Raw genomic sequence first — 23964 nt, 5'->3', positions numbered from 1 at the left:
TCACTTGTCAGTTCTACCACGCCATCTGGGGTAAGCAATTCCTTCTCCCTCTTCACCACTACCAGCACACATGGCATATTTCAAGCTTCTTTGTTAAACATCGTGTTTTTTTCCTCATGAGAAGAGTCAGATTCAGGAATTCAAAGTGTATCTTCAGGAAGTTATTTTAACCCCTGTTCAGTTCCTTGATCCATCTCGAAAGGCCATATCACATTGGGAAGTAATAAATCAGCTATTTTACTGTCAACATTTTCTTCCAGCCCATTTGCTTATGTGGACCCCTTGCACTGTAACATGGCCTATTTGTACCTTGAGCTCCTCAAAGACTCACTCAACGAGTATGCATATGCAGCAGAGCTAGCAGGCTTGAGCTATGACCTCCAAAATACCATCTATGGGATGTATGTAAGTACCCACGTCTTAGAGCCTTCCACTCATCAACCTTTTTTATATTGATTTGCTGGAAGCATTTTTGATTGAGGGTGTGAGTTTAATTTCTTTTTTTTGTGACTAATCATATTTTCGCATCATTTAATTTTTAGGTTAGCTCTTACTCTTAAGTATTCAGCAATATACCATTCATATTATGCAAATTTTCCTTAATTTCTTTTTTTTAAAACATCTGTCATCAGACTGTCATATTTTTCTCCTCAAAACAAAATTGGACCCTGATTTAGGTTTAGATCTCTCCCATTCTGTATCTGAAGTCTTGGTCTTTGACAACAGAGAATGAAGTCTTCCTGCCATTGTAAAACAGAAGGTTGGCCTATACTATTTCCCTAGAAATCCAGATCATGAGGCTGCATATTCATACTCTTCAGTCATGTTTCTTCATTACCATGCCACTGCTTGAGGTATCAAAGCATTTCTTTTGTTTTTCTTTTTGTTAGTCGCTACATTTATGCTGATCCTCTCCATTGCAACATGACATACCTGTTTATCAGGTTATTGAAGGATGATTTAAAAGAGTATACATATGCAGCACGCCTCTCAGGTTTGAGCTATGGCATTGCATCAGGAATGAATGCAATACTTGTAAGTAACATGAAAACAAAAGAAAAGGCATCACACCGTTTAAGCATTATGTTGAGCTTGGGAAAACTATTAACTTCTGCACTTTAAAACAAGAAGATTGATGGTTTTTTCCTTGCACCTTTTTAATGATTGAAGAACTCAAGTTAGTATTAGTTCCACTAACAAATGATTTAGTAGAGTTTAGTGCATCTTGTGAACATGTATTTGTGCTACATTTATTTGCATGTTCCTCTGCTTGAAATGTTTAACATATTAATCCTGAAAGCATGTTGTTCTTTCCATGTATTTGAATATATTAACATCTGTAAGTGAAAGATACCCATAGTTACTATTGTGCTGAATTTTACTTATATTATAAGCTTCTTTATTTCTGCTGACAGTAGTAGAAAGTTCCTGTGTTCAAATACGTCTGACATTTTCATTTATTTTGTCGCATGTATCATTAACTACTTTAAAGTGTGTTTTAAGATAAACATTATTAAATGCATCCCAAGAAATAACTAGATCCTTTCTCTTGAAACCGTTTCTGTTATGTTTCCAAACTTATATCTCATTTCCAAATTAACATGGCACACATTCATCTTCACTTTTCTTAAAAATATATTGTATGTTTTCATAACAACTAAAATGAGAGCATGCACTGTGTACTCTTTCTAATTCTATACAAAAGGTTTTAGGGTTTTAAAATTTTATTTATTTTGCAGTGACTTTTTTTTTCATACAAGTAACTTTTCTGGTAGTTTTTGTTTAATGTATAAGAATGTATATAACCTAACCATTCTCAGAGTCCAGGGAAATTTGAAGCTCAGAGATCAAAATAAAATCCAAATAGAAAAGTAATAATCTATGGTTTATTTTTTTGCTGTTGAGTTTTAGTAGCATATCACCATTAAAATAAATAATTTTTATTTTTAATTTGTGACCAAATGGGCTTTCTGCTAGTTGTCAGTCTAGTTCCCACGGTACGTGATGTGCTTTCCATGGGCAGTGACCTTCACTCCTGCTGAGATGCTTGCCTATCAATTTTCATAAGGTAGAGGCGTCCAGAGATATTCTAGTTGCAGTGTATCCTCTACCTCTGTGGGTGCCACCATGTGGCAATATAATAGTAGGAAATGTGATAGTAGGCTTCCCCTGCTTTTCAAAATGTTATGCTTTCAGAAACTATTAAAGTAAACTGTCCTAAGGCAAAATCCAGACAGTACATACAGTGTATCCTTACTTCACATCTGTTTCGCCACTGGCTTTTGGTACATCAGCAGAACTCATCAAACAAGCAAGTAGTGAGACCTATGGACCATTATTGGGCAACATTGGACAAGAAAAGTGGCAATATGCCATATAATACAAAATTGGGGCTTCCTGATTTCTTAAAAGATGATTTTTTAAAATATTTAAATATAAACAATTTGGGGACATATCCAGTCATTTGCTAGGTAACCCTCCCCTATGATTTTTACCTTCTTAACACAACTATAAAAATCTTAAGCCTGCCATTCTTTAGAAATTCTTTTTGAAGGTTAAATTTAAAACACATTCTATAATTAATTTTGATTTAATGAGAACTTGAATTTTGATGATATATAGTGTGTACTGCCATAGTTTGGCACCAGGTAAGTTTCCTGCTATTGTTTTTGTTTAGGAACACCATATGCTTTTGGATATTAGTAAATAAAGATGGTCAGTGTTATCTTCCTAAGTGTTGAACTATATTTATGAGAAATGAAATTCATTTAATTTCTTGTTTTATTTTTATTTTGATACACCTGGTTTGGGGATTTTCTGCATGTTTTAAAGTCAAGTTGAAGTTGTTTCATGTTAATTTTAGACTTTTAATATCCTGAACTCTTTCCGTAGCTCTCAGTGAAAGGTTATAATGACAAGCAGCCAATTTTGCTAAAGAAGATCATTGAGAAAATGGCTACCTTTGAGATTGATGAAAAAAGATTTGAAATTATCAAAGAGGCAGTAAGTTTTCTCAACTTATTTTTATAATTTTTTTATTCATATGGTGATATTGCCACATTATGAACATTTTTGAAAAAGGCGAGGAGGAAAAGAAGCATTCATAACCCTGTGGCAGTCATTTTATCCTATCTTTGCTGAATGCTATACTCTATCCAGAAGGAAAGCCTGGGAGACTCTGGTGGACACCTGGCCCCCTTCTCTGTAGGTCCTAAGAGCTAGGATAGCACTGACTTTCAGAGAGGAGCCTGAGGTAGACCTAGTGGCTTTCAGGGACTCCTTGAAGGTTTCATCCAACCTCCATTTAAGAAGGACACTCCAGGGCTTCCCTGGTGGCTCAGTGGTTAAGCATCCACCTGCCAGTGCAGGGGACACAGGTTCGAGCCCTTTTGGGATGACCTTATGGTGAAGAATTAAAGGATGCCAAGAGATGGAGGCCTTGAAAACTGGGGATACCTTTCTGAGAGATGAAAGAGATCCCGTAGTGAAGGTACTTAGCGTACATGTCAGATGCTGGGGGTAAAGCAGCAGCCTGGACAAAGAAAAAGTATGCTCAAGACTTCTCTGGTGGTCCAGTGGTTAAGACTCCAAGCTTCCACTGCAGAGGGCACAGGTTCGATCCCTGGTCAGGGAAGTAAGATCCTTCATGCCTTGCAGTATGGCAAAAAAAAAAAAAAAACCTTTTGAAAATACAACATGCAATCGTATTTTTTAAATTTATTTATTTTATTTATTTTTGGCTGCATTGGGTCTTCGTTGTTGCACGCAGGCTTTTCTCTAGTTGCGGTGAACGGGGGCTATTCTTCATTGAGGTGTGCGGGCTTCTCATTGTGGTGGCTTCTCGTTGCAGAGCATGGGCTCTAGGCACGTGGGCTTCAGTAGTTGTGGCACACGGGCTCAGTAGTTGTGGCTCACGGGCTCTAGAGCACAGTCTCAGTAGTTGTGGCACACGAGCGTAGTTGCTCCGCAGCATGTGGGATCTTCCCGGACCAGGGCTTGAACCCGTGTCCCCTACGTTGGCAGGTGGATTCTTAACCACTGCGCCACCAGGGAAGTCCGCAATCATTTTTAAGACTCAGTGTACACACCTCACTCCTGATACTATTTCTGGTGTTATAAGGAACATATATTTTAATTGAATTTAATTGAAGTTCTGTTCTCAGAATTTTACATTTTACATTTCTTAACTTTACATTTCTTAACTATGGGGCCAAAAAACAAAAAAATTGTTTTAAAAAAAAGTAAGACTTCAAAAAAAAAGAAAGAAAAAGCATGCTCTTTAGTTTAAGTATCAGAAGGGAGAGAGGAGTAAGTCCCAGTCTGAATTACATAACTTCAAAAAGGAGGATGAAGCAGATACCCCTGCAGCCCATTTAACACATCATTTATGCAAAATGAAGTTTGATTATAGCTGACCTTTTGAAATGATTTTAAAAAGATCGATAAAATTAACAAACCCACGTCTCCCTTCACTAGTATATGAGATCTCTTAACAATTTCCGAGCTGAACAGCCTCACCAGCACGCCATGTACTACCTCCGCTTGCTGATGACTGAAGTGGCCTGGACTAAAGATGAATTGAAAGACGCCCTGGATGGTGAGACTCTTTCTACTTATAGCCTAATGCTTTCTTCATTCTTTTCTAAAATCATTTTGGTTTATCCTATTACCTAGTGTTTATGCTTTCTAATAACTTATAGTTCCATTAAAGCCAGCTGTGCATACTGTTTTTGGGGGTTTTTTGTTTTTTGGTTTTTTTTCTTTTACAAAAGCAGTGGTGGCCTTTGAAGTGGCTTTTGTATTCAGGCAGTTTAACCACATTTGCTGTTTTCAACCTGGACCCACAACAGTCAGTTATTACTGTACATAGATTTCTGCAGATGACAGTGTTTTGACCCAAGCACTTACCTTTTTAATACTGAAGTTTTCAGAAAAGGAAAAAAGGGCTGAGCTTGAAAGTCTTATCACACAGAAAGAATGCTTAGCATTTTTGTTGTTGTTGTTGTTTTTGTTTTGTTTTTTTGCGGTACGCGGGCCTCTCACTGTTGTGGCCTCTCCCGTTGCAGAGCACAGGCTCCGGACACACAGGCTCAGCAGCCATGGCTCACGGGCCTAGCTGCTCTGCGGCATGTGGGATCTTCCCGGACCGGGGCACGAACCCGTGTCCCCTACATCGGCAGGTGGACTCTCAACCACTGCACCACCAGGGAAGCCCGCTTAGGCATTTTTAGATCTATTCAGTTTGGTTAAAAATGGAAAATATGTAAAGCCTAAAGAGTCATCTTTTGTTGCTTTTTTCCTAAAATTTTAAATCTAGTTTTCAGAGGTTTTGCTTTAACGTCCTAAATTCCTCAAGGGCAGTGAATTATGCCTTCCTTTTATCCTCTTTATTTAGTATCTAGTATATTATGCCCTCAGTGTGTGTCTAATGAATGTCTATTCAGTGGAATGAAATTACTTGCAGGGTTGTTTCATTGGAAAGAATATAGACCAATACTACCCTTTATTATTGTTTTATCTTTCCACTTCTAAGCATTACTTTACCTATTAATCTTTCTTCCTACATGCTCAGCAATAAGAGAAAAGAAGTGTTGGGCTTCCCTGCTGGTGCAGTGGTTGAGACCGCAAAAAAAAAAAAAAAAAAAGTGTTGAATTTTTAATGATCTTTTATGACAAGTCCTTTCTTATTATGTATCACTACGCCTTTGATGACTTTAGTGACAAATCAAGAGCAAAGTATTGAAAGTCATTATTTTATTGGTTGCGTAGGCATATAGAGTATAAAATTCATTAACTAGAACAGATACGTTTTTAATCTGGACAGTTAACACACCTTTCTTTGCAAAATGATTATGAGTCACATCCAGTTGTAACAAGCAGGAATTTTACCTTTTTAAAAAAATACCACATAATTGATTTTAAATACATTTTCAAGAGACCGAACCTGCATTCAGCATGATCCAAAAGCAGAGATTTGGGGATTCCCACCCGCTTTGTTAGATTCTGGGTCAGATGGTATATGAATTATAAGCAGAATTAGTTCTAAAGTTTCACATAGGCATGTGATGCCTTCCTAAAATGTGTTTTATAAAGAGAAAGTCAGCACTTTTTCCGTTGAAATTTTCTGCTCTAATAATCATTCTGTTTTGATATATATATTCATCAATAATCCGGTAATGCCAACATGGCTTAATCTGGAGACAACTCAGTATGAGAGGCTGGCTCCCCCTGACTCTACGTCTGTCAGCTATCCAGGTGCCAGGGTAGCAAGAACCTCAGAATTCAGTGTGGTCCAACAGCATGTACTGCCTGCCTGCTCTGCACCAGGCGCCAGGCTGCCGGTGCTTGAGATTAAAAAATGATCAATTAGGTGGGGTTTCTTGGATCAAGGAGCTCCAGTCTAGTGGCAAAGCATAAATGTAAAACAGATTGTTTTTTGTAGAGGCAAAGAGACTGAGTATTGTTGTAGAAGTTTGCAGAGAGAGCTGAGGGGTCTAGTGAAGGAGACTTCTAGGGCAGTGCAGTGGAGTGGGATGGGTATGCATTTTGGAATTAGACTAAGATTCAAATGCAGCTCTGCCACTTACTAACTTGATGACTTTGGACAAGAAACTTAAATTTTCTTAACTTCAGTTTTCTCACCTTTAAAATGGGGATAATAGCACATAATTTATAGTTTATAAGATAACATCTGTAAAATGCCTGCTGCATAGTAAGCACTTGTTAATTCCCTTCCTATGTCTCTCTTTAAATTTTATTCACTAATTTTAGCATCCATTGCAGCATTTATTAGTATGGTGTCCTAATGGAGAAGGGACAACTCTTCTTTACTGAAGAATTAAATCAGTACATGTAAAAGTAATGAGAAGAACAGAAAATTCACTATTAGGATTCCATAATAATAATTGATACAGGCAGTATCCACCATTGGATGCTAAATTAGTGGGTAAAAGTTAAGTAAGGACAAAATATTTGTGTAGTCTCAAAGTATTTCCTCCAAAGTAAATATTTAGAAATTATAATGGGAAAAGAAGGCATTGGTGGGGTGGCTTTTCCTAATTGCTTGTAGAGCATACATGAGTTCCTTAATTATAACCAAAAGATTAAAACAGTCCCCTGGCAGACAGCACTATAACCACGTGGTCAGTGTTTACATCACCAGTATTACAGCGTAACAGCATCATGTGCCCCCGATGTTATGCCCTGAGAAAGACATATTACCTCTGGGGTATTCTTTCTAAGAATACAGAAGCTCAATTTAAGCATGAGAAAACACTAGACAAGCCCCAATAAAGGGCATTCTATAAAATAACTGAGCAGTACTGCTTAAAAATCTTAAGGTCATGAAAGGCAAGGAAAGACCAAGGAACTGTCAGATTGGAGGAAACTAAGGACACATGACAAGTAAATGCAAGGTGGGGTTGTGGGTTAGATCCTGGAACAGAAAAGGGATATTAGTGGAAAACCTGAAATCCAAATAAAGTCTGTATTTTAGTTAATAGTATTGTCCCAGTGTTAACTTCTTAGTTTTGATCATCATCCTATGATTGTTAAAGATGTTAACGTAAGAGAAAACTGGGTGAAGGGTATATAGGAACTCCCTGTAATATTTTTGCAACTCTTCTGTAAGTCTCAAATTATCTCAGAGTTTTTTTTAAAAAAGACCTTATAGGTAGAGCTTACTATTTCTTACACTTGTTTACAGATGTTACCCTTCCTCGCCTTAAGGCCTTCATACCTCAGCTCCTGTCACGGCTGCACATTGAAGCCCTTCTCCATGGAAACATAACAAAGCAGGTGGGGGATTGAGGTTTTAGCAATAATCTTTTATGCATCATTGCAAGAGAAAATTTTACCCTAGTTGGTCTAAGATTACTGACTAACCACCACAGTGTGGCTGTATAAGCACATTAGTGTTGACTCAGGCTTCCCTGCCCTATGCAGGAAGGTAGGGGAGGGTATTGGGGGAGCAGAATGATATTGGTTAACTGTGGACCTACTTTCACAGCTGTCTCCTCTGTTTTTGACTGCCTCGTGCAATCATTGAAGGAAATGGGAATAATTATCCCTACTCTGTAAGACAGCAGGACTGCGTAGTGGATAAGAGCACATGGTGTAGAATCAGCCTGATTCAAATCTTGACTCTTCCGCTTACAAGTTATGTAATCTTCTGAAAACGTCTTAATCTCTCTATGCTCAGTTTCCTTATCGGTAAAATTACTTATAAGGATTAAATTAAATAGTATATTCCAAGTGTTTAGCATGTGGAAAGCATTCCAGATTCCCTTGGTAGTCTGTCTTAAAAACCCACACTCTCTACCACTCTGTTATATTGCCTCCAAAACAATATGCCAAGGTCAGGTGCTAATAAGTGACTGAGACAGTATTCTTCCCCAGGTCAGTTTTATTCAGAATAAAGCCTCATGCTTACCTCCTTTGCTTTACTCTAACCCCAGGTGTCTGTGGTGTGGGTAATTGACTTGGGACCACCTTTCCATCAGCAGTACCTCTCCAGCTTTGGCAGTGCCTTTTCCCCAGAATCGAGATCAGTGCTGATGATTGTCTGGGTCTCTGTTTCTCTTCACTACTACCATACTGACTCTATTGCAAATTGATGAGTTCAGTTTTTATGCATTTGAACAGGATCAAATGTATTTAAGATTTAAAAATCCACTTTTATGGTAAACTAGGTTAGTTTGTTTCACAAGCATGTTGTTTCATATTGCATGGGCTGCTATCTAATCAAGTTACATTTGTGATTTGTAATGTGCTATGACCTGTCTTCTTCCACAGGCTGCGTTAGGAATTATGCAGATGGTTGAAGACACCCTTATTGAGCATGCTCATACAAAACCTCTCCTTCCAAGTCAGCTGGTTCGGTATAGAGAAGTTCAGCTCCCTGACAGTAAGTGGAAATGTTATATCTTCGGTAGTGGACTACTTTGACATAATATTGTGTGTGATTACAGATGAGTTGAAGTCACTTGGATGATAATATATAGTTTTATGGTAAAGATCTACTGGGATCCTCTACTATTTATAGCTAAAGGTAGATAATTCTGCAGGAAAATTATCTGTAGGAGTGCCAAAGAGGTAAAATTGGAGGTAGGCAATTATTTTGAAGCGAATGATGCTGGAATTGACTGGTAATTGAGTATAGAGGAGTTAGGAAAAAATCACAAAACTAAAGAAATGTTGACTGTGAAGCATGAAATAAAATTTATTTATAAAAATGTAAATTAGAATTAGGAGTGCATAGGAATCTTTGGCAGAAGACTCACAGGTGCAGATAACACCATGTATTCACTGCATGCATATTTGATAAGGAATTAATATAAAGAATTGATAATAATATATTGGAGTTTGCAATGTTGGGTTACTTTTACGTTAACAGTGGTTTCCTTTGATATAGAACTCATTAAGCATTATTTTCAATATTGTTCAGAATTTTATGGTGGGAAGTATGTTGGACCAGGGATGAGAAGCATTGATTTTTTTCTTTAAACTTTTTCTAAAAGTAATCACTTCCTCTTCTGACCCCCCAGCACAGGTTTTCTGAACCTTTCCTTGTTTAACCTACTCAGCACTTCTTCTCTTGTATTGGGATTGAAGTGCATCTCCATCTCCCCTGTTAGGCTATACATTTCTTAAGGCTGGAGTCTGTGTCTGGCTCACTTGAGTAACTACTAAAGCATTACCTCAGGATCTCTTTGTTGAATGCTCAAAGACACTTTGAGCACAGCACTGCTATTCTGCATGGCCAGTCATTACAGACCTGGTAATGGTTACTTTCAAACTTCACTTAGTTTGTTCCTCAGTCACCACAGCATGGCAGAGAGGGAGAGTCAGGAACTGCCATTCAAGGGAATTCCCTGGTGGTCCAGTGGTTAGAACTCTGCACTTTCACTGCCTAGGGCCCTGGTTCGATTCCTGGTTGGGAAACTAATATCCCACAAGCCACTCGGTACAGCTGAAAGAACAAATGATTGAATGAATGAATAAACTGCCATTCAAAAACCATAGCACATGGTCATCAGGCAATGACTAAACACTGTGTATTTGCTTAGTCACATTTACTACTCATGAAATAGTTATCAGATCATAAAGCATGGCCATCTGTTTATAACTTTGACGAATACTTGATCAGCATATCTGAGTTTTTGTCTTAGCTCTCCACCATCCAACTTTGTGTCCTTGGACAAGTCACCCCGCTTCTCAGGGTCTTAGTTTCCTCATCTCTAAAGTAAGGTGTTAGGCTAAGTCATCTCTAAGCATTGTGCACATTTGTGTAAATTTGTGAATTGACCTTCAGTGTGGGTGTTGGTAAACAATATTAGGAATAGAATGCTAAATAGATAATGGCACAACTAGTAATTTAAAAATTGTTTTGTATGGTTATTAAAACATAGGTAGTATTTCTGTTGAAGTTCTTATAGATACTAGCTAGTTCTAATCTAGTATGTACACTACATTGTAGATTTCATTAACTATGGATCTCATTTAGCATTAATACTTAGTCATAAAATGGGTTTTTTATAAGTGTTTTGCCCTTTAAAGTCAGTGAGTATTTATAGGGGGCCCACCAAGTACAGATCACTGTATTAGGATTCCCTGGGGTAAGTTGAGTTTCACATTCTTAATGAATTAATTGTAATAGTTTGGAACTGCCAAAAGACACCAACCAAACTGAACAACTTCATAACAGCCAAACAAAACAGTAACTTTATTAAACCCTAAATAAATTTTTGAACGCGTTGCTGTCTTCTTGAAACTTCCTAGGAGGATGGTTTGTCTATCAGCAGAGGAATGAAGTTCACAATAACTGTGGCATCGAGATATACTACCAAACAGACATGCAGAGCACCTCGGAGAACATGTTTCTGGAGCTCTTCTGTCAGATCATCTCCGAGCCATGCTTCAACACCCTGCGCACCAAGGAACAGCTGGGTGAGGGGGAAGCAGGGGATGGCAGGATACCTCAGTCCTTGAGGAACAGCCGTTGTCCTCGAGAGCATTCTCCACATGTACAGTCCCCTAGCATGATGCTTCAGGCATGCTCTACTCAGAAAGACTGTGAAAGCCTTGTTTGTGGGGAATCCACTTCTAGAAGATAAGCAGTTAACATCTCATGGACATTAGAGCAGTTCTTAAGGAGATGATACTGTGTTTACATTTACATACGAGTCTATAAAAAGGTCATTTTGGGGCTTCCCTGGTGGCGCAGTGGTTGAGAGTCCGCCTGCCAATGTAGGGGACACGGGCTCGTGCCCCGGTCTGGGAAGACCCACATGCCGCGGAGCGGCTGGGCCCGTGAGCCATGGCCGCTGAGCCTGCGCGTCCGGAGCCTGTGCTCCGCAACGGGAGAGGCCACAACAGTGAGAGGCCCGCGTACCGGAAAAAAAAAAAAAAAAAAAAAAAGGTCATTTTGGGTGGGATGCTAAGGGAAGTCTGTTATGGATGACAAGGTGGGAAGCAAGCCATCTACAGAAGCTTAGATTTACTGAATTTTGGGTTCATTGAGGGGGCAGGTATTTTCTTTTATTCATGTTTGTTTCCCAAGCCTGGGGCGCATAGAAGGTACTCAGTAAGTGTCTGTTGAGGAAATGTTTCGGCAGAGTTCTAGGCACTGTTAAAAGCCTTGGAGATCCTGGCAGGTTTGATCAATTAAGGAAAGAAAGAAGCCCCAGTAATGTACATTGAATAACCAATGAAAAAGGATTTGGGTGAGTGTCCCCAAGTAACAATTTTTTTTAAAATAACCACAGTGGTAGATGCTGGACAGCAAAAGTGGATAAGTTATGGATGGTCTTTCCCTTCATGGAGCTCACAATCTAGTCAGGAATGCAGACCTGTAAGGAATAATTGTAGTACAGTGTGGCAAATGCTACTAAGAGTGTTCAAACTCTAAAGGCTATGCTGAAGGTAGGGAGGTGTGGTTTGGGGCAGAGCAGCTGGAGAAGGCAAGCCACGAACGCTGTTTAGGAAAGATGTAGACGGTAGATAGTGTATGAGCTCACAAGGTGACAATGGAAGTATGACCTTCAGTACTTGGTCTAAAGATTTGCAGTCTGAATGGAGTTGGTCCAGGAATGGGTTATCTAGCAAGAAATGCAATAGTGGAGGCAAGTTCACATAAGGAACTTGGACGTGAAAGGAAGCCGAGCTAGGACAATGGTTAGGGGATGAAAATGAGTCCAGCATTTCATAGGGATGAGAATAACTTTAACATGGATTGAAGGGGATTAACTAGCAGACAGGGAGGAGCCTGGGAATATTGAGTTTGAAAGATAAACAAGGGTTTTATCTCCAAATTTCTAACTATTCTTCAGAGAGCTCTTCTGCCCTGTCCTTAGGAACTGAAGATATTTTAATTGCTCATTTCTTCAGAGGTGAATAATATAAAGCCCTAAAGTAGATTTTATTTGCTCTGACAGGATAATTTTTGAAAGATTAAAAGTGACCCATGTCTCAAATGCCAAGGTCCTGACTGGCTGGTGTTTGCATTTCAGGCTATATTGTCTTCAGTGGGCCACGCCGAGCCAATGGCATACAGGGCTTACGGTTCATCATCCAGTCGGAAAAGCCACCTCACTACCTAGAAAGCAGAGTGGAAGCTTTCTTAATTACCATGGAAAAGTCCATAGAGGACATGACAGAAGAGGCCTTCCAAAAACACATCCAAGCATTAGCGATTCGTCGACTAGACAAACCAAAGAAACTGTCTGCAGAGTGTGCTAAATACTGGGGGGAAATCATCTCCCAGCAATACAATTTTGACAGAGGTAAGGCAAAATTAGGGCCCCAACATTCATGGCATGGCAGAGCACAGGGAGATCAGCTCGGTGCTTTGTGACCGCCTGGAGGGGTGGGATGGGGAGGGTGGGAGGGAGGGAGATGCATGAGGGAAGGGATGTGGGAACAGATGTATATGTATGACTGATTCACTTTGTTATAAAGCAGAAACTAATAAAAATAAATAAATAAAAATAAAGTCTGTTTTATCTGAAAAAAAAAAAAAACAACATTCATGGCATGTAAGTAGAACATTTGAGGACATTGATGCCATTCTACAAAATGGTATTTGTTTTGTAGGTGATGTTCCAGTACGATTTGGGATGGGGGTGGAGGCATACCACTTCTAAAGAACTTTTTTAATGTAACAACAATTTCCTAGTAGAAACTTTATCTTTTTTTTTTCCTTCTCTGAACTAGAGCTGGATCTATCTGTGTCTCATAATAATGCACTAATAGTAAATCTGATTTCACTTTTTGTGTTCATGCAGTACGCCCGTGAGGCTCTGAGCACAGATATGTAGGAATTTCTCATAACTCTAAATGGAAAATGTGCAAATTGAACTCTCTTGAGACAAGTGGTGCCCTGGAGGCGCAGGGGTTCAAACGTTTCCCTTTAGGGATCTCCCAGAATTTGTCAGTGCTTTTAGATTTGGGAGAGCTGTGCTCCCCAAAATGTCCAGCTTATCAGCTTCCTTTTGCCTTTCTTAGAACAGAGATTAACAATAGAGTGCGCTCAGCTACACTAGAAGTCAGAAAGAGTTGGGTTGTGTTTTCACTGTGACACCAACAAGCCAAAGATCTCAGCCAAGTAACATTTTTTGGGCCTCTGTTTCCTTACCTGTAATTTTTCTAGCAGTTGGATTCACTGTTAATAGTACTAGGTTGGCCAAGAAGTTCGTTCGGGTTTTTCCGTAAGATGTTAACGGAAAAACCTGTGGGAACTTCTTGGCCAACCCAATACCTACCACTTATTGAGCATTTGCCCTGTGCCCCTGGTATTGTGTTATTGTCAGTTACGTAGTTGTTATCCCCAATTTCTAGATGAGGAAACTGAGGCTCAGAAAAGTTGAAGTGACTAGCCCAAGACCCAACAGCTCATAACTAGAGAGACGGGATATCCTCTTACTTTTTCCTTGAAATTTATTCCCTTACTACTTGCAGGAGCAGATGATCACTCAACAAGGTGGATTCTTAAGAGTGTTGGAGTGAAGGATATTGTCATTTAGTGTCGTATTCTGGGATACTTAAAAAGAAAATATTGTAAATTCTTGTTTGATTACTTTTTTCAGATAATACAGAAGTTGCCTATTTAAAAACACTTACCAAGGAAGATATTATCAAATTCTATAAGGTAAGTTCAATTTGCATGTTTAGATTTTGACTGATAAGGAAATACTGTATGCACTGTGTGTGTGTTGCTGCTTTGAACCCATTCAAGCAGGATTTATGAAGGCATTTTTATGGACCTAAGTTTTTTTTTTTCTTTTTTTTTGTGGTACACGGGTCTCTCACTGTTGTGGCCTCTCCCGTTGCGGAGCACAGGCCCCGGACGTGCAGGCTCAGTGGCCATGGCTCACGGGCCCAGCCGCTCCGCGGCATGTGGGATCTTTCCGGACCGGGGCACAAACCCGTGTCCCCTGCATCGGCAGGTAGACTCTCAACCACTGCGCCACCAGGGAAGCCCTGGACTTAAGTATTTTTGACACATATTACTGTTAGGAAAAAGAGATAGTCCCTATTGAACCCAGTACTGTTTTTCTCTCCCTCTGGACTGAGGACCGTGGTGGCCCTTCCTGGCTTCCAGATCCACCTGTTTAGGTTACCCTTTTGTTTCTTCTCTCTGTTCCTCACCCCAGCCCACAAAGAACATCGCTGAGCTTTTGGTGGGAAGAAAGAGCAAAGAAAACAAATAGAACTTGGGAATCAGATTATTTTCCAGTCTCTGGCAACTATAAATCATCTTCACTAATTTAGGTGCCACTATGGCTTCTTTTAAAAATAAATGATTACTGGGTTTCCCTGGTGGTGCAGTGGTTGAGAGTCCGCCTGCTGATGCAGGGGACACGGGTTCGTGCCCCGGTCCGGGAAGATCCCACATGCTGTGGAGCTGCTAGGCCCGTGAGTCATGGCCACTGAGCCTGTGCACCCGGAGCCTGTGCTCCACAACGGGAGAGGCCTGCATACCGCAAAAAAATAAATAAATTAATTAATTAATTAAATAAATGATTACTCACCTTTGAACTGTGTTCAGAGATCTTCTGAGTTGTTTTTTTTTTAATTGTGTTTATTGAAGTATAGTTGATTTGCAGTCTTGTGTTAGTTTCAGGTGTACTTCAAAGTGATTGAGTTTTTTATATATATATATATTTATATATATATATATATATATATATATATATTCTTTTTCATATTCTTTTCCATTATAGGTTATTATAAGATATTGAATATAGTTCCCTGTGCTATACAGTAGGATCTTATTGTTTGTCTATTTTATATATAGTAGTTTATATCTGCTAATCCCAAACTAGAGATTTGTGAGGTTTTTTTTTTTTTTTTTTTTTTTTTTTTTTTTTTTTTTTTTGTGGTACGCGGGCCTCTCACTGTTGTGGCCTCTCCCGTTGCGGAGCACAGGCTCCGGATGCGCAGGCTCAGCAGCCATGGCTCACGGGCCCAGCCGCTCCGCGGCATATGGGATCCTCCCAGACCGGGGCACGAACCCGTATCCCCTGCATCGGCAGGCGGACTCTCAACCACTGCGCCACCAGGGAGGCCCGTGAGGTTTTTTTTTTTAAGTAGAATGACTTTTAAAAAAATTTTTATACTAATTATTATATTTATTTATTTATCTTTGGCTGTGTTGGGTCTTCATTACTGCACGCAGGCTTCCTCTAGTTGCGGTGAGCGGGGGCTACTCTTCGCTGCAGTGCGCAGGCTTCACGTTGCAGTGGCTTCTCTTGTTGCAGAGCGCGGACTCCAGTAGTTGTGGCACGCGGGCTTAGTAGTTGTGCCTCGTGGGCTCTAGGGCGCAGGCTCAGTAGTTGTGGCTCACGGACTTAGCTGCTCTGTGGCCTGTGGGATCTTCCCAGGCCAGGGCTAGAACCTGTGTCCCCGGCATTGGCAGACGGATTCTTAACCACTGCGCCACCAGGGAAGTCCCAGATTTGTGAGCTTTAAATGCCTGAGCTCACTGAGAAAGTTCAGTTCATCAAGAGAAAAGAGAGGCACCACCATTAAAGTTTTCCCAGTACAGCTTGAAGAGGTTTACACCATCTGAATTTTCCCCACCTGTAACAGAATTCATAGAAGGGTAGCAAAAATTTTAAGTGGGCATATAATGTGTAGTAACCATGCTAAGTGCAGAAATTAAAAATTTATGCTGCAATAGAGTTGTACCTAAAGTGTTATATATATTCTTTGTAATGTATTGGGACCGCTAATTTGTGTAAAATACTTTTATGCCTGTTTTTTAGGACAAGGAACAAAATTCTACTCCATAATTACCATAGTACCTTAGAATTATACCCTATCTAGTATCCTTAGCCACTTCTCCTGGTTCATATCTGATTTATCAGACACCAGGTTTTTCATTGGGAGCTCAGGTCCTGCCTCATGCTAACATCTCTGGGAGGGACATCATCTGCTTTTCAAGGTCACTTTTCAGGGATCTGTTGTAACTGCCGTAACAGGAGTGGTGCTTGCAGTTCTCGTTGGAATGATTTTGTGAAATTAATTGTACAGTGAAGGCTAATCAGATCTAATTCACCACTGTTGGTGCTGTGTGGGAGGGTGAGGAAAAGAAAATAGCCCTGAGTTGGAGGTGCTGATAGTTTCATAGAAGAAAAGGGTGATTTAGCACTGTCTACCAGTTACTTACACTTCCCCCCAGATCCTCTGCAGGACGACAAGGTTTCTGGTCTCTGTATGTGCAAACAAGTATTCATATAGCCAGTAACACCTTAGCAATAAGAAAAGAGAGACAGTAGCAATTTTAGGTTCAAAATTTGACACTAAAAGACAGCATTTTGAATGTTCCTTTCTCAGCAATGGGATTTGAACCATTTTGGCTATGGACATGGCTGGCTGGGCAATTTACCATTTTCTTTACCTCATGGCTCCCTTGCATTGTGTAGAGGAATTGTGCTTTTTTGCAGTGATAATCTTTTTTTTTTTTAATTTATTTTAAAATTTTGGCTGCATTGGGTCTTCACTGCTGCATGAGGGCCCTCCCCAGCTGTGGGGAGTGGGGGCTACTCCTCGCCACGGTGCACGGGCCTCTCATTGCGGTGGCTGCTTCCCCTGTTATGGGCTTAAGTAGTTGTAGCACAAGGGCTCTAGAGCGCAGGCTCAGCAGCTGCGGTGCACGGGCCTAGCCACTCTGCGGCATGTGGGATCCTCCCAGACCAGGGCTCGACTCTCCGCGCCTTCCACTCAATTTTGCTCTGAACCCAAACTGCTTTAAAAAATAAAATATATTTAAAAAAAAAAATGTGTGGGGCTTCCCTGGTGGCGGGGACACGGGTTCATGCCCTGGTCCGGGAAGATACCGCATGCCGCAGAGTGGCTGGGCCCGTGAGCCATGGCCGCTGAGCCTGCACATCCGGAGCTTGTGCTCCACAACCGGAGAGGCCACAACAGTGAGAGGCCCATGTACCGCAAAAAAAAAAAAAAAAAAAAAAAAGTGTGTGTATGTATGTAACAAAAACACATACTTTTTTTTTTTAATTAAATTTTTTTTTCTTTTATTTTTTGGCCACACCATGCAGCATGTGGGATCTTAACTCCCCAACCAGGGATTGAACCCATATCCCCTGCAGTGGAAGCACAGAGTCCTAACCACTGGACCACCAGGGAACTCCCAACACATACATATTTTTAAATAAAACAATATAGAAAATAAGATTGTGTTCTGAAATATAACCCCAGGTAGTCTTTGTGTCTGTGGAGAGAGCTGCAGTAGGACCGTGAGGGGCAGAGTTGGGTGTGAGAACAGGGCTCCAGGACACGTGTCCGCTGCCAGGCTGTTCAGCCGTCCAGAGCCCTGCTCAGAGCTGCTGGCCTCCTCAGTGATCTGTGGGGCAGCAGCAGGAGCACATATGGCCTCTGAGCACAGACTCTGGGCTCAACCCTAGCACCAACTAGCTAGCTCTGTGACCTTGGCCAAATTACTTAAGCTTCCTTATTTACAAAATAGAGATTATGGGGTATTCATTGAAATGAGGTATGTAAAGTGATTGACACTTAGTAGCATTTATTAAACAGTCTCTATCATTATTTCTTTATTAATAATATTCAATCTTAGGATTTTTCAATATTTTAATCAGAATGTTTTAGATCGGAATATGTTTTCCTCCTTGGTATTATAAAGTGGGTTTTAGTTGTGTTGATTTACTACTTAAGACTGTCACACTTTGTGAGGTTAGTTACTTGTTCTCAACTGCCTACAAAAGAGGGTGCTCATGTTCAGCTCTTTGTGGTTCCTAAGACATTTATTTTAAGACATTATTAGTTATGTGTGTTCAAAAAGAATGATGACTTAATATGATTTACTGTGATGTTTCCAGAAGAAATGAAGATTTCTCTTTCCTTCCACAAATTCTGTTATTTATTTGAAGTTACAGGTGGTACCTGATTATTGAATTTGTGAAAATAACAGTTATAAGACTGACTTTCTTGTCTTAAAAAAATGAAAGTATTTATTACCAAGCTTATGCTAAATCTAGAACAGGCTTTCCCTAGCTGTGTTCCATGATACAAGATACTAATAGGGGGTACCTAGAAAAAAGGGTTTCGTGACCATGTATGTTTGGGAATGACTACTCTTTATTCTCATTCTTGGAGAATCACAGAGCATGTTAGCTTTTGAAAAGTTCTAAGAACCCCATTGTTAAGATTTCTTTAGCCCAGCATTTGTTTAGTTTTGATTAACAAAATATTTCCTATGCTGCTATCACTATGGACATTTTTTTTTTTTTTTTTGCACAGAATACCTATAAATATCTCTTAGGACTCTAGTGTTCCTTAGAATAGAGAAATTCTAAGAAATTTCTGGAATTGGTTGAAAATGCAATTGGTTGGTTTTTAGAAAAATGGGGATTATCCAAAGTTGGTCAGGAAATTGAACAGGATATTCTGCTGTAACCAATACAGGTTAAGAGGGCAATGAAGGTTTGGGTGAAAAGGGATCAAGAATAGATCTTTGGAAGCAAACGTTTTACTCCAGTAAGATGCTCTCAGATGAGGCACTGCTTGTTACTGGAGGCTGACCAGGGCTGAGCTCCTGAAAGAGGCTGTTCTGCCAGCTGGCAGAGCCGTGGGCAAGCTTGCTGTGCAACCTCAGCAGGGCTTCCATTGCAGCTGCACAGGGCCAGGCTTGCAATAACTGTTCCGTAAATAACTGTGAGTCAGTCTGGCTTTGCTGATGATCTCTTCCTCTGAGGTTACAAAACATTGCTGCTGGCTGAGGCATCAGGGGAAGCTTCATCACCACTTGTGTTTTCCCTTTGGAAAAGACAGATACAGGTCCAGCATCAAGAAAAAGGTGAGGAGACACTTCCCCACAGGATCCTTCTGCCAGCGTACCACTCCTGGCTTTCTTGGTAGTAACTAAGGGGAGTCCCTCAAAGCAACGTGGTGGAATGGAGAGAACAAGCAAACCTCGCTTCTGGCACCATCCCTTCCAAGCTGTGTGACTCCAGCTGTGTGACTCTTTGTTTTAGAGTCAGTCTCTAAAACAGGAATCATCATGATGTTTAGCTTACAGAGAATCAAGTGAGCTAACATAGGAGAGAGGCTGATACAAGATGACACTCAAGAGATGTTAGTTTTCTTCTTCTCTTTGGGGGGCAAGCTTTGTGGTCATCCCTTAACTAAGCTCAGGCCATTGTCTCTGCAGACACTGCAGATCAGTAGGTGCAGCCCTGCGTCACACCCCAATGAGAACTAGGCTAGGGTTTTAATCCCAGCGCAGGTATGTACTAGCCTGGGAGCTTGAGCACTTAATCTCCTTGGACTCAGTTTTCTCATCGTAAGATGGGGTTAAGAATAATTCTTGCCTACCCTCCTAATCTTTGTGGAGTTCAAATGAACTACTATAGGTAAGGGGAAAGAAAGGGAGGCGCCTTTACTGTTTCTGACTGCGTGAGAGCTGATTCTTCATGGTCGTAAGAGAGCACCTCATTTTAAGTTCCTTAGTGGGGCAAAAGGGTGACCTTGCTATTCTTTCCACCCAGGAAATGTTGGCGGTAGATGCCCCGAGAAGGCATAAGGTATCCGTCCATGTTCTTGCCAGAGAAATGGATTCTTGTAAGTATTGAGTATTGACTTTTTCAAAAGTGTGTTTTAGGCACACGATAGCTGTACCATGCCATAGTCACATCCCTTATAGAGCACCAGGAAGTAAAGGGGCACAGAAGGGGAACTAACTGGAGACAGGGTCTGCTCTGTCAAAGCAAAAATAAGGGGAAAAAGGAAATGAGGCAGTGAAGGAGAGAGCCAGCAGCAGATGACACAGTGCCGAGCTGGCCACAGCTCCATAAGAAAACAAGGCCAGGTGCTGGTAGTACATCTCCAAAGAAGCTGTATGGAAAAACTGCATGTCGCGGGGGAAGGGTGAGCAGTTTATCTGTCCTTCCCATCTCCTGTCTTGGACTGGCCAGGGTTTGCCCCATGACCATTTACTCCCCCAGCCTTCCAGATTGTTTTACTGGGTCCTTCCGGGTGGCCAGAACCTCAGGGTCCAGTGAGGTCAGAGCTGGGCGCTAAAGCAGCTGCGGCCAAGGCTATTTAAGCACAGTAACATCATGAACCATCATTAGGGACACTCTGGATAGGAGGCAGGACAAGCGAACAAGGCCTTGGGAGCACACACCCTAAAAGGATCTGAAAGGTACATGAATGGGACCTGGTGCAGATTTTTAGTGAGCTGAGTCTGGTTTGTGTTTGTTTGTTTGTTTGTTTGCTCTCATGTACAAGTATCAATAAGTGCAAAGCATTAAACCTTTTGTTTTTTATAGGTCCTGTGGTTGGAGAGTTCCCATGTCAAAATGATATAAATTTGTCACAAGCACCAGCCTTGCCACAAGTAAGAAATATAAATTTCATGTTAGCTTGCCCTGTTAGAGGACTTCCTACTTAGAAGGAGCTTGTTTCACCAGGACGCATAAGACCTAGAGATTTCAGGTTACGAGGTATTCGGGCATCTACTTTAGGTCTCCCTTAAAGACCAGGTTGCCATTCTTTCCTTTTTCAGCTGCAGAGACTCAGCCTTTTCCCTTGTCCGCCTTGTCCTCTAGCTTGAACAGTTGTGTTACTCTGCAATGAGTCATCTCCAGCCCCATTTATCCCAGCCTTTTCCATGGTGCTTGTGCATTTTAATCATCTGGAAAGGTTGGCATTTACTTGCAAGAAGAGGAAGCTGGCAGTGTAATTAGGCTCTTGCCGGGTGGGCACACTGGCCTCTACCACTGCGCCAAAGCAGCGGTCCTGAGCCCTCAATGGGCCTGCCCTTGAGTGCCCGGAGGAAAGCCAAGATTCTTCCCTCTGGCCCAGAGTCCCACTGGGGACATTTACCATAGGTTTGCATAGACCCTCTGACCTTACTGATCCAGGAAGAGAGGTCAGTAGATATAAAATGTAATATATAGTGTAGAAACCAGTGTGTATATATAAAAATAAAGTTTATGTCCTGTTCAGTCTGCTTTTTAGGCTAAATACACTAAGAGAAAATTTTTTTTCTTTGCAGCCTGAAGTGATTCAGAACATGACTGAGTTCAAGCGTGGTTTGCCACTGTTTCCCCTTGTGAAACCACATATTAACTTCATGGCTGCAAAACTCTGAAGATTCCTCACGGGCGGGAAAGTGCAAGTGGATGCATTCCTGAGTCTTCCAAGGGCTAGGAAAACAATCTTGGCCACTTTAATATTTTTTGGTTCACTATTAGAGAGACAAACAGAAAAAAAAAAAGTTGTCAAATGTCATTATGTAGAAATATTAAAAATCCAAAGTAATTAAATTACAAAATCTTATAGATGTAGAATATTTTTAAAATACATGCCTCTTAATATTTTAAAAGTTTTCTTTTCATTACTAAGAGAAATGTCCCTTATATAACAATACTTAAAATGATGGATGATATTCCTATAGAAACTTTCTTCCTTATTCTGTAAAATAGTCACTTGTCAGAAGAAAAATATGTTAGCTTTTTTCTAAAAGCCTCCTAGGTTGACAGAAAAGACTTCAAAACATATAGAAAGATAATACCTTTTTAAAAATGGATCCTCAATTTTGCTTTCTACTTAATGGTTTCATGTAAATAATGAAGAACATTACATTTGGCAGATAATGAACAAAGCAATGTAATTTTCTTTTATTAGTGAAATTGCTGATTATATAAGGCATGGTTTTAATCTTTTTATAGAATTTGAACATGTTTTTTATTCAAACTAGTAAAATGCTGGAAAACTCTAGAACACCCTACTTATTTACAGTGCTAGAAATACAGACTTACCTTAACATCAATTTTGTCCCAAACTGAATTTCTCAGGATTACTGTGATTTGTTTTTTTCTGATTGAATTATATTGACATTCTTGTTCATAGTTGGTTTGCAGTGTTCCATCAGTGTCACTTTTTCCCATCAACACGTTGCTGTATTTATTTAACAAAAACAAACAGGGTCAACTTCAGATCCCACTGAGTGTGTGACATGCTTTTCCAACATCATCTGTTCTAAACACCTGTAACTTTTTACTACCACGAAATTGCAGTCAGTGTACGAACCAAAATATTTGCTCCATTATGAATATAAAAGGCAACACGTGCAAAGACACCTTTTTGGAGGTATAAAAAGGAAAGCCTTGGATTCTTAAATAGCGTGCCATCCATAGAGACTCTGAATCCTGTTTTGCTACCAGTCTAATACTGCCTTAAGTGTAAAGTTACTTTTTGAATATATAAATTCAAACATACAAACACATAGATGATGACTGGAGTGAACTTTTAAAAAATATTTTTTTCATGAGATACAATTTTGGATGAAATTGTTACTGTAGATTTAACAGCTGTTTTGAAATATTTACTGTTATTAAAACTTAAAGAGAAATTGGAGACATACAGGCACTAGTTACAGTAAGTGGCCCTGTAGTTCACTAACTCAGGCAAAGTAAAGAATGGCATTTTCAGATGACATTTTACCTCCATATGACTTGATTTGCCAGGACTTCTTTCTGTAGAGTCATGTCTTTTCACATCTTAAGTTTTCACATTTGTTATTTTTCTGAATAATCTGAATTTGGGGCAAGAATGATAATCACAACTGTGGAGGCTGCTTTTGAAAGCGGGGCTCCATTTCTACTGTCAGACGTGGTGCTGTAACCACCTTTTTATCCCTGTCTTCAAGAGCTTCCTTGTATGAAGCCTGTCTTTGTCCATCAGAAGGTGCGTGAGTCATCATCACTTCCTTCTGGTTTTATGCATTTGTAGACTATGCAGCTTTTCATCAAACTGCAGATATATACGAGAGGGATCAAAAACTAGTCCTGAGTGCATAAATCCACCACTGGAAAAGTAAATAATCCACTTATATCTTTTCTGTGGAAAATTATGTGCTACTGGGTAACTTTTTGCTCTTTAACAAAAAGGGAGGGGGTGAAATTTAACAGTATCATTTTTATGAGAAAGTCACGTGAAGAAATCTGAAAGGCATCTCATGTAGTCTTACAGGAACCTGTGGTTGCTCTTGAGCGTGCTCTAGCATTGTCTGGTTTCCACTTTGGATCTAGAGCTACTGTTGGATCACTCAGGCATACTTATGGATTCAGCTACATGGGTCCAAGCTGCAGTCCCTGAGCAATAACAGACTACCTGGATACTGCTCTTTACTCAGCGCTTAGTAAATGAGATTTCTGAAACACACTAAGGTGTTAGTTACCCGTGACTTTTTGAAAAGTCTTCTTTTTCACTACTTGATGTGGAAGAGAGAGCATGTGACACAGCCAGTATGTGGTAGAGTGCTAGGGTAATCCTGTTTACAATAAATTGCCTGAATTTCACCTCTGGAGTTTGCATTTGTATTATTTTTACAGTTTCAGTGGCCAATCCTCAACCTACCTCTCAACATCCCGATTTGACGATGTTTCTTGCTTTCATTGTTCCTAATGTAGAAAGCAGTGG

The 23964-nt window shown here is 40.2% G+C and overlaps 1 protein-coding gene across 1 annotated transcript in view; it reads left to right on the top strand.

The window, feature by feature from the left end:
* The window catches only part of IDE (insulin degrading enzyme), a gene marked incomplete at both ends in the record, with an annotated part of 119723 nt that extends 98092 nt beyond the window's left edge, over nucleotides 1-21631 (top strand). Inside the window, 11 exons of the mRNA XM_079711840.1 lie at nucleotides 891-1035; nucleotides 2893-3003; nucleotides 4477-4597; nucleotides 7706-7797; nucleotides 8794-8905; nucleotides 10780-10947; nucleotides 12510-12782; nucleotides 14085-14146; nucleotides 20025-20097; nucleotides 20808-20875; nucleotides 21536-21631. Coding sequence (XP_079567966.1) covers nucleotides 891-1035; nucleotides 2893-3003; nucleotides 4477-4597; nucleotides 7706-7797; nucleotides 8794-8905; nucleotides 10780-10947; nucleotides 12510-12782; nucleotides 14085-14146; nucleotides 20025-20097; nucleotides 20808-20875; nucleotides 21536-21631 — 1321 coding nt within the window. The remainder of the gene's footprint in view (nucleotides 1-890; nucleotides 1036-2892; nucleotides 3004-4476; nucleotides 4598-7705; nucleotides 7798-8793; nucleotides 8906-10779; nucleotides 10948-12509; nucleotides 12783-14084; nucleotides 14147-20024; nucleotides 20098-20807; nucleotides 20876-21535) is intronic.
* Nucleotides 21632-23964: the final 2333 nt, after the last annotated feature.

The sequence above is a fragment of the Hyperoodon ampullatus genome (genome assembly GCF_949752795.1).
Source record: "Hyperoodon ampullatus genome assembly, chromosome: 1".
Classification (NCBI taxonomy): domain Eukaryota; kingdom Metazoa; phylum Chordata; class Mammalia; order Artiodactyla; family Ziphiidae; genus Hyperoodon; species Hyperoodon ampullatus.
Note: the sequence above shows the minus strand (reverse complement) of the source record. Positions and strands in the feature narration are given on the sequence as shown.